Source organism: Argentina anserina, chromosome 7, assembly GCF_933775445.1.
Source record: "Argentina anserina chromosome 7, drPotAnse1.1, whole genome shotgun sequence".
Taxonomy (NCBI): Eukaryota; Viridiplantae; Streptophyta; class Magnoliopsida; order Rosales; family Rosaceae; genus Argentina; species Argentina anserina.
Window position 1 is genome coordinate 13,199,141 of NC_065878.1, and position 11,437 is coordinate 13,210,577.

At 43.8% G+C, this 11,437-nt stretch overlaps 1 protein-coding gene across 1 annotated transcript; it reads left to right on the plus strand.

Moving 5' to 3' along the window:
• Positions 1 to 31: 31 nt before the first annotated feature.
• Positions 32 to 2,670, plus strand: LOC126802533 (subtilisin-like protease SBT1.1). The gene is made up of 2 exons (XM_050530176.1): positions 32 to 53; positions 181 to 2,670. Exon 2 carries the CDS (start codon positions 186 to 188, stop codon positions 2,499 to 2,501), a length of 2,316 nt encoding a protein of 771 aa, XP_050386133.1. The 5' UTR covers positions 32 to 53; positions 181 to 185; the 3' UTR covers positions 2,502 to 2,670.
• The last annotated feature ends 8,767 nt before the right edge of the window (positions 2,671 to 11,437 follow it).

Consider the following 11,437-nt stretch of genomic DNA (forward strand, 5'->3'; position numbering starts at 1 on the left):
AGCTCATTAATTAAGCTGGTAGCAAATATACTAGTCATTCTTTTAGTTCTGAGGTAAAATGTCATCTTTCTTCTGAAGAACTCTTTGATTCTGTCTCATCCATTGTTAAAAGTTTTCGCTGTTGTCATATATATGTTTGTTTTCCTTATCATTTTCTTGCTTTAATTCTCTATATCACAGGTAACATGATGATGATTAGAGCATTCATGTTGTTCATGGCGTTAATGGCTACAATTAGAACTGCTCTGATGGAAACACAGACATACATTGTTCACATGGACAAGGCGAAAATCCCTGCTGCTGATCACAATGACCAACATTACTACTACAAAGCAGTGATGGATTCCATTACCGAACTCTCATCTCAAGAAGAAGAGGAAGAAGGAGGCAAAGCACCAACGACTCCTCAGCTTCTTTACATCTACAACACTGCTATTTCGGGTTTTGCAGCAAAGCTCACAACCAATCAACTCAAAGCCTTGAGCCATATCCATGGCTTCTTATATGCCACACCCGATGAGCTTCTAACTCTCCACACCACCCACACTCCTCAGTTTCTTGGCTTACAGGAAGGCAGAGGGCTTTGGAGTGCTCCCAACTTGGCCTCGGATGTGATCATCGGTGTTGTTGACACCGGTGTCTGGCCAGAACATGTTAGCTTCAAGGACAAAGGAATGTCCTCTGTACCATCTCACTGGAAAGGCACTTGTGAAAAAGGCACCAAGTTCTCACAATCAAATTGTAACAAAAAGCTTATAGGTGCAAGATCCTTTCTCCAAGGGTATGAAGCCATTGTTGGAAGAATCAATGAAACAGTGGATTATCGATCCCCTCGTGACTCCGAAGGACATGGAACTCACACTGCTTCAACAGCAGGCGGTAATGTTGTAAAAAAAGCAAGCTTATTTGGCTTAGCAAAGGGCTCGGCCAGTGGAATGAGATATTCTTCAAGAATTGCAGCCTATAAGGCCTGTTGGCCATTGGGGTGTTCTAACTCTGATGTAATGGCTGCCATTGACAGTGCTGTTTCAGATGGGGTAGACATTTTGTCACTCTCATTGGGAGGTCTTTCGAGACCTTATTTTCGTGACAGTATTGCTATAGCTGCATTTGGAGCAGTGCAACGTGGAGTTTTCTTGTCATTTTCAGCTGGGAATTCTGGTCCATTTCGCTCAAGCGTTAGCAATACTGCTCCTTGGGTCATGACTGTTGGTGCTAGCTACACTGACCGAACCTTTCCAGTTATAGTGAAACTTGGGAATGGACACGTTTTTGAAGGGTCATCACTATATTCAGGTAAGAAAACTAAGCAGTTGCCACTTGTATATAACAGAACAGCAGGTGGTCAAGGAGCTGAGCATTGTGTCGATGGCGTGCTTGATATAAACCTTGTGAAGGGAAAGATTGTTGCGTGTGAGCGAGGAACACACAGCAGGACTGAAATTGGAGAGGAAGTGAAGAAAGCAGGAGGAGCTGGAATGCTTTTACTCAATAATGAAGCTGAAGGGGAGGAACTTCTTGCTGATGCTCACATTTTGCCAGCCACTTCTCTTGGAGCTTCGGCTTCAAAAGCTGTGAGAGAATATGCAGGTGCAGCAAAGAAACCTACAGCTATGCTTGTGTTCCAAGGCACGGTCTATGGTAAAACTGCTCCAGTGATGGCAGCATTTTCATCTAGAGGGCCAAGCTCACTTGGACCGGACGTGATCAAGCCTGATGTGACTGCTCCTGGTGTCAACATTTTGGCTGCTTGGCCGGCCAAGACTAGCCCAACTAGGCTTAAAAGTGACAAGAGAAGAGTAGTGTTTAACATGGTCTCAGGAACTTCGATGTCTTGCCCTCATGCTAGTGGCTTAGCTGCTCTTATCAAATCAGTGCACAAAGATTGGTCACCTGCAGCAATCAAATCTGCTTTCATGACTACAGCTTATACACTAAACAGCAAAGGCTCTCCAATATCTGATTTTGGTTCAAACAATTCTCAACCAGCTAACCCTTTTGCATTTGGTTCAGGGCATGTAAACCCTGAAAGTGCTGCTGATCCAGGACTAATTTATGATGTCACCACCAACGATTACTTGCTCTATTTGTGTAGCTTGAATTACACAACTCCCCAAATAGCTCTGTTCTCCAGTGGGGTGGTTAGTAACTTTAGTTGTCCTAGCAATAGTGCAGTTCTTCAATCCGGCGACTTGAATTACCCTTCATTCTCAGCTGTTTTCAAAAAAGATGGAAGGAAAATGAGAGTGACATACAAGAGGACAGTAACAAATGTTGGTGCCATCAACCCTTGTACGTATGCAGTTCATGTGGAAGCACCTATTGGAGTATCAGTTACTGTTGAGCCTAGAAAATTGGTTTTTAAGAAGATGGGTGAGAAATTAAGCTACAGGGTTACTTTTGTTGGAGTGAGTACTGTAACCAATTCCTCATTTGGGTCCGTAGTTTGGGTGAGTGAGAAATATAGGGTCAGAAGTCCGATTGCAGTGATTTGGGTCTAAGTGTTCTAGGCTTAAACACAGATGCAATTTGCAAAACCTCTAGTTTAGGACTATTGGTGGAGAAAAGAAAAGTGACTTATCACAGAATCCATTAACATGATTTGAAAGCTGTTAGAACATTGGATAAGAAGCAATATCAATTATGTAATTTTGGATTATCATGTGTGTCTGGATAAATTAATTTCAGATCTGCTTAATAACAGATGTATGATCTTCACCACAAAGCATACATAATACAGAAATAACCAAATTATAGTTTCTAAAAGCACCTCATTGCACTCGGCATACCAAAAGCTTCTGTTGATCTGCTTCAGAGTTGGCAGGATATTAGTGTCGATCTTCTCAACTTCTGCTTTAAAATCACTCATAAATTCTATCACGTCCTCCATTTCTTTTACTCGATGCTTCAAAAAATTCTCATCTTCATCTTCCAACTTCGGTAAGGAACCACACAAGCTTGCCTTATACTGTTCGCTCTTCCATCTGTAGGGGTGCTGGTTTCCTACTGCGGCGGAGGTACTCCACTTCTTTAGGATAGACTACAACCAACGCAACGGGAATGGAAGGAATGCGCGATTCGTTAGGCGGAATGAGCGTAGCGAGTTCCAAGTGCTGGAGAATTGGCTGATGGGAACGTGAGCGTCACACAATTAACCCTGTAAAATGTCATCGTTAGTATAGAATAAGCAAGAATCGTTCAGTCCGGGGAATTGAAGGGAACCCTAAACTTTTAGTATTAACAAATAATGAGAGGTTTGAGATTGATAATTAACTACTAAAATAAAACTTTAATTATTATTTACATGATCGACTTCTCTTCACCAAACTAAACCAAATTCACCAATGCACCACATAATTACAAGTTTGGTTATATCATGCATTCTAATCCATCTTATTACATACTTTTAGACACCAATACAATTAGAGCTTTAGGGGAACATCTAATCATGCAAGATTTCTATTGACGTTTAGGTTGACTTAGGGCCTCACCTAAATTGCATGCAATCAAGTTTAACAACACTTAGGGTATAAATCAAACAAGATTACATTTAAGCACCAAATCTTTGTTGGAGACATGATTTACGGTGGCGTTACTCACCATGGGGTACATGTAAATTTCCAGAATTTCCCACTTTAATTAACACAAACTGAACCTACTTAGGGCATGATTCGATTTGTGTCAATATGGATGATGAAGATGACACTCAAATACAATCTTAGGGACTGCATTCAAGCACTAAATTCGTATGCACATATCTGAAAATTATCTAAGAGCAAATAAAAGAAGAGTATAACACAACAATATAAATACAAACTTCAATAATTATAAGAACTTAGATTTGGCATAGTCTCAAAAACATATCAAAAACAATCTGAAAATTCTGAAACAAATACAAAACAAATACTTCCACATAAACAACAACTTACAATCTTCATAGATAAATAAGTGTAGATTAACACAAATAAATGAAGCCATGAAAATGAGTTGCGAGAATCACACGTTGTAGGAACCTTAGAGGTACAGCTGCAATAGGTGAAACTTCGTGGAGATGACAATGGTTTTGGGGTGGACGGCTTGGCTGATTTGTGAGGGAAGTTTATGGTGGTGTTTTGGTAGAGCTTTAACTCTTGAATCCTAAGGGGAAGTGATGATTTTTCTTTGTAAATGATGTGCTATTTATACAAGAGTTTTTGCTCCTTGAATATTATAGTTTGGACTTTTTCTCCTCAATTTCTTTCACTTATTTTTGTCACTGGTGGGTGCAATCTTTTTTGATAAATGCATTTTTTTTCTTATTTTTAGGTGTCTCCTTTTTTTTTTGCATTATCTCTTTTTATTCTCTTCATTTTTCTTTCTCTTTGTTTCTTTCACTTATTTTTGTAATTGGTTGGTGCAATATCCTTTGATAAATTCCTTCTTTTTCTCCTTTTTAGGTTTCTCATTCTTTCTTTATTTTCGTCATTTCCTTGACTGTTCCTCTATTTTTTCCCTTCATTATAGCTACATAATCTCATCTTTTAAAATCTGAAAATAATTAAAGACAAGATTATTAATATAAAAAGATCAAGTAAGTTACTAGAATATGAGAGTAAGATTAGAAAAGTTACGGAATAAAAGTTTAAGTTCAAGTAAGATTTTCCCAAATGTTACGTTTCCTAGTTTAAAAAGAATTCCTAATGCAAGTAGGATTCTCAATATATCACAAATGTTATAGAAATGCCGATTAATAAAGACTCCTAATTTAACTAGGTTTCCTAGTTACACAAGGAATCCTACTTTAAATAAGACTCTCGACAATTTATGTGTTTTCAACCTCTTTTAACACCAAAATGCAACCAACGCCACCATAGACTCCTAACTCGACAAAATGGTATGGAATTCTCTGACTCCTCTTTTATTGGTTTATCTTGTGATAATGACAAGGTTGATTCTAATTCAGAGACTCCTTCTCCTACTCCTCCCTCGCAGAGCTTCAATATGCATAGTCGTCACAAGGTGATCCGGGACAAACGACGGACTCAGATACTGTGCGAGCAAGCGACACGGCCTGAGCGGTGCAACATAGTGCAAGCTACGGGGAGGAGCGGAAGGGAGTATATTTGAAGAGATGGTGCCTAGAGAAAACTGAGACGAGCGAAGTGGAAAAACCACTTTTTGTACCTGATGCGCTCTCTTCATGTTTTTTCCTTGTATTTTTCAAGCTTTTATCTGTAATAGGCCGTGTGCCATGTTGTTGATTAATTTAACGAACTAAAGCCCTTGGCCTTCAAAGTTTTCGTTTCCTTTGCGTTTATTGCCCTAGCAAATGTTGTGTGATTGTCCTTTATACTTTTGGCTACACGCTCAATACTATCTTTGTTGCGCGTACAATGAAATAGTCTGTCAAAGGAATTTAATTGTCGTAATGCGCCAGAGTGTACTGGCTTAATAAGGGTCAATGGTTTGAAAAATTCCTCATTTTATTGATAGCTTGGCTGTAGCCGAATGTACAAAGATAGTTTTGGCAGTGTGCCGTAAGTACTTAAAACAGTCCAAGTCCCTATGTGTTGCGTTACGCGCGGACCTTTACTTGTAGTAGTACTTAAGCTGTTCCATGTTCTAGGGGTGGGCTAGTCTTCCTCGTATTTGTCTTCCAGGTAGTATGTGTTGGGCACAATGAGCTTGAAGACTTTATATGGTCTATCTCATCTCGAGCGTAGTCCTGTAACCTTTGCTTGAACTTTCTTGAGGACACAGTCACCAAGCTGAAGTGTTATTCTCTTTACCCTAGAGTTGTAGAAACATGCCACGCGCTGCTTATTCAGGATGTTGTGATGGTGCGCTGCAATGTGTTTCTCCTCCAAGGGGTCTTTATCTAGTTGCATGTTTTCCAAATTGGTCTCAGATTTAATAAACGAAACCCGTTGTGTTGGTTGGATTACTTCGATGGGGAGTATTGCTTCTGTGCCATACATTAGACAGAAGGGTGTCTCGCCCGTGGCCTCTGTTGGCGTGGTTCAGATTGCTCATAATACTTCGTCAAGCTTCTCGGGCCAAAGCCCTTTTGCATCATCCAACTTCTTCCTTAGGAGGCCCTTGATTAGTTTGTTGGCGGTCTCCACTTGCCCATTAGTCTTGGGGTGCGCGACAGAGGCAAACTTGAGCGTAGTCCCCCTTGCTTTGCACCACGTGATCAGGAGGTCGTTATTGAACTGTTTGTCATTGTCCGTGATAATAGACTCTGGCGTATCGTGGCGGTAAAAGATATTGCGCCTTAGGAAATGTTGGACATTCTCAGTTGTTATTGCGGCCAAGGGTGCAGCTTCAATCCACTTAGAGTTATAGTCGATGCACACAATGACCCACTTAATTTGGCATTTTCTGATGGAAAGTGGGTTGATCAAATCCATACCCCAAAGGCATTTAATCCATAGGCTGACTGTGTATGATAGTGGTTCTGAGGGTTGTCATAGTATAGGTCCGTATATTTGACATTTGTGGCAAGATCTGGCTAGATCTTGTGCGTTAGCGGCAAATGTTGGCCAGTAACAGCCTGTCCGCAGTGTCTTTCTGGCTAGTGTGCGACTGTCGTAATGATTACCGTAGTCGCCACTATGAATTTCTTGCAAGATCCGTTTGCATTCTTCAATTGTGACACATCTTAAGCTGGCGTTTAGAAGGCCCTGGCGATAGAGTGTGTCATTTTGCAAGTGGTATCTCACCGCGCGTCTCTTTAGCTGTCTTGTGGCATCCTTGTCTTCGGGTAGTTTGCCATTACGTTTAAATGTTACGATCCCATCCATCCACGAGCCTTGTTGTCGTTCTATCTAGCATGTCTCCTGTAAGGTCTTGGAGATGGAAGGGTGGTGGAGCACTTTGACCCTGGTATCCTTATGACATTGATGTGGTTGCGACGTGACAAGCCTTGCTAAGGAGTCTGCCCTTGCGTTACTGGCCCTCGATATCTGGGTTATGTGATAGAACTCGAATGGTTTCAATAACGCCGTGATGTATACCAAGTAAGCTGTTAATTGCTCGTTTTTGGCAGTGAAAGATCTGGTGACTTGATTGACTACCAGCTGAGAGTCGCTAAATATATTGATACTCGTTGCCAGTGTTGAGGGCCAACTGTTGTCCTGCAATCATCGCTTCATACTCCGCTACATTATTGGAGGCAGCAAAACTGAACTTGAGAGCGTACTCCAGCTCTAGTCCCCCCGGTCCGCTCAAAATGATGCCTGCACCGCTAGGCTTGGCGCAGCTGAAACCATCCACGTGTAAGCTCTATGGGTAAATTGTGGTGTTGGCCATGACACCGCTCAGTGTTGTCTCGGTCGTATCTCGGGGAATCATATATGCAATAAAATCAGCTATGGCTTGGCCCTTTATAACGGGTCGTGGCTTGTATTCGATGTCAAATTATGTCAACTCAATAACCCACTTGCTGAGTCGCCCTGAGTGCTCTGGATTCTGCAGTACTTGTTTGAGAGGTTGGTTTGTAAGTACGTGGATACTGTGGGCTCGGAAATAATGGCGCAGTCGTCTAGCCACAACTATAAGCGCGAGAGCTAACTGTTCCAGTGTCGGGTATCTCGTCTCTGGACCGTTCATGGCCCTGCCAGCGTAGAAGACTATCAATTCTCTAGTTCTGTCCCGACGGACTAATGCACTACTAACCGCGGTTGTGGACACTGCGAGGTAAAGGTACAGTGGCTAACCTGGTTGCGGGGTTGACAATAATGGCACAGCGGCGAGGTAGTCTTTTAGCCCCTGAAAGGCTTCTTGGCAATCATGTGTCCACTCGATCAATTGGCTCTTGGAACGCCTTAATAGCTTGAAGAATGGTTCACATTTGTCGGCCAGCCTTGAGATAAATTGTGATAACGCCACAAGTCTTCCTTGAAGGGCCTTCACACCCTTATTAAGCACTGGTTGTGCCATATCCAGAATGACCTGTACTTTTTCCGGGTTTGCTTCTATGTCGCGTTGGCTAACAATGTAACCCATGAACTTGCTTGTCGTTACACCAAAAAGACACTTTTCTGGGTTCAACCGCATCTTGTACTTTTTAAGCACGTTGAAGATGGTTCGGAGGTTGGCTACGTGGTCCTCGACTTTGACGCTCTTGGCCAACATATCATCCACGTATACTTCAATATCATTACCGATGTGTTTATCGAACATTTTTGTGACACAACACACATACGTAGCCCATGCATTCTATAACCCAAAGGGCATGACATTGTAACAATAAAGGCCCCTGTCAGTAACGAAGGTCGTAGCTTCTTGATCCGCAGGGTTCATGCATATTTGGCTGTACACAGAGTAGGCGTCCATCATGATTAGCAACTCATGACCTGCTGTTGCGTCGATTAGTTGGTCAATTCTGGGTAGAGGGAAGCTGGTTTTAGGACATGCCTTGTTCATATTCTTGTAATCCACACACATCCGCCATTTGCCGTTGGCTTTAAGGACCATAACACAGTTTGAAAATCCACTATGGGTACTGGACCTCCCTAATGAATTTCATGTCTTTCAACTTGTCGACCTCCTGGCGTATTGCCATAATGTTTTCGTCGTCAAAGCTGCGGCGTTTATGTTTGACTGGATATGCGGTCGGTTTGATGTGTAGCTTATGCATGATGATGTCAGGCGAGATGCCAAGCATATCCTCATATGACCATGCAAATACTTCCATGCTTTCTCCCAAGAAGTTTGTTAGATCACTCTCTACTGTGGGGCTAAGGGTAGCGCCGATCTTTATTCGCCGGGGTCTTGATTTCATAAGGCGTAGTCTTTTTCTTGCACTTACCTTTTGCTACTTCGCCATCTCGCGCATCAACGATCTTGTCAGTTAAGTTTGTTGTAGCATATACCTCCAAGATTTCGTGTCGGTTGCACGTGCTTGGCACTCTTTTGCCACAAATTGTGATCCCCAGACCTGCCTTGTTCCGTTTGGGGTTGGGAATTTGATGAGCATCATGTATCTCGCGATGAAGGTTCGCAATCGGTTGAGAGTAGGCCGACCGATGATCCCGTTGTAAGAACTGTAGGCATCGACTACGATGAACTCGACTTCGATGCAGACTGTGCATGGTGCAGTTCCAATGCGTACCGTCGTGTAGTCTGAACCCAGAGGTTGGGTTATGTCTCCAGAAAAGCTGATCAGTGGTTCGTGGTCTTGTACTAACTTCTTACCACTACGTTCCATCTTTTCGTAGCATCCCTTAAATAGAACATTAACTGCGGATCCTATATCGATCATCATTTTACCCACATCTCAATGTCCACCCAAGACTACATCTATGAGGAATGCGTCGTCGTTGGGTAGAGAGATGTCGATTTCTTCCTTTTCAGTGAAGGTGATCTGCTTACATCCTTCCTTCTGCCTTTTCGTGTTTCCCCCCGTGATGGCGCACACTTGTCTTGGGTGATGGCTGCGGGCGAAGCGCTTTTTCGCACGGTTGGACATGCTTGTCATTGGGGCTTCGCCCTCAATTACATTGATTCAGCACATGTTCTCAACTGCTGCCACCACATTCTACTGTGCTCTTGGATTCGCTGCCATAACCCTTGTATCACCGTTGGCTCTCATTGCGCGGAGGGTTCTACAATCATTCGTGTTGTGGCTCCCATTTTCATGAAACCTGTACCACTTACCAGTTTTTGCCTCGGCTTAAGGATGTTGTGGCCTCCCTGGCTTTCTCAACGTCTCATTGTGTTTGTGGAAGAAGTCTTCTGGGGTTTCTTTTCTCGGCGGTGTCTGGTCACCGCGGTAACCCGTCGCGTTAACTTGACGAGGGCCTCTGTTGTCGCGGTGTTCGTCGCCAAGCCTCTTGTGCTTATCTCGGCCTCTCTGCAGATCATGATTACACCCGTCATAGCGGATCGATTGGTGCCACTCTCTTTTCCTTCCTTTGCTGCGGTCTTCAGTGCCAGGGAAGAGCTTGCACTGTATGGGGATCGTGCTTGGAGGTATGGACAACTGCGGCACACTACTCTTATCTGATGGCATGGGCGTTCGATTTTCCCCATATGTGACATATTCTACCTGAGCATACCGCACCGCCTCTGTCATGATTTCATCGTAGGTGGCGTCACGCATCTGTGGGTCCACGTTGATGTGAAACACGAAATTCTCATACCGCAGTCCTTCCTTGAATGTAGCCAAGGCAAGTGTTTCGTTGAGGTTGCGGCATTTGGATGCGGCTGTCTGCCATCGCATGAAAAAGGCGCCTATCGTCTCTCTAATCTCCTGCTTGACCTGGAACAACCATCCGTGGTGTATGTCGTTCCGGCCATTACGATGAACCGATTAAGGAATGTCGTAGTCAACTATGCAAACGAGTCCATGAAATTTAATGGCTGCTCAAAAAACTAGTTCATGGCGTTCCCGTCCAATGTTTCGCTGAACAGATGACAGTGTGGCGTCATCAAATTCTCTACTGGCCGTGACTTTTTTGAAGTTATCTATGTGCCAGAATGGGTCACCGTCACCCGTGTACGGCGTAATCTTCGGGCTCTTAGACTGCAGTGGGCATACAATATTCATTATTCGCGTGGTGAAAGGACCTGGCCTGGCCGCGAATACTGGCTGGCAACGCGAATTGGCATCCCGCTGCTCTATGGTGGTCAGCCGCTGTAATATTAAGACCATCGTGGGGTCTGTACTGTGGCCAGCAATGTGGGGTCGTGAGCGGGAAGTGACGCTCATGCTTTCTTCGTCGCAGTTACGAATGCGCCTGGGGGATGGAGGCTGCTTCCTAGCAAGATCGGAGGGGGTTAAGCTAACGCTCAGGTTAACTTGATCCCGCCCTTTTGTTTGCGTGCTGCCTTCGCAAAGTGACTCCTTTTGATGACGACTGCGTTCAGCTCTTTCTAGTTGCACTCGCATCTTGTCGAGTTCGGCCTGCAAAGCTGGAGCCTTCTCGCACTCGATTGCCTCGCGCTACTGACATTCGGCGAGGTCATTTCCATGTTGCTATCCTTACAATAGTCACGAGGTCGGGTGTCGCGCTAGTACTGGCGACAGTCCCGGGTGTGGGGGTGAGAATTATGGGATCATTTGTGGTGGGTAGGGGATGGTTTAGGCTGAGGTCAGTTATATCCTCCATGTGACCATCGGCCGGATTAGGGGCAGAGAGTTGGGGGTGCTTATTTCGAAATGCAGTTGCTTCGCGAGATGTTACATGTGTTTCACGGGAACTTTTTATTACGGATTCCCACAGATGACGCCAATGTTAATATAGTGTACTGCGCTGTGACAATACGCTTCACTATTCGTTCACTAAATACGCTGTGCTTTTTGTTCTCGCTCCTGTCACAAGTAGCACAAATCGTCAGAGTGGGGACCACGACGTAGTGGTCTTCAACTCTCCGATGCTTAAGTCAGGTCGGTAGTAGTTTATGCAGAGTAACAGTGAGTGGTTTAGCTTGCTTACCTTATGAGATCAAG

What these genes read in the sequence shown, in the direction of transcription:
- LOC126802533 (XM_050530176.1), top strand. Translation starts at nt 186, where the DNA reads ATGATGATGATTAGAGCATTCATGTTGTTCATGGCGTTAATGGCTACA.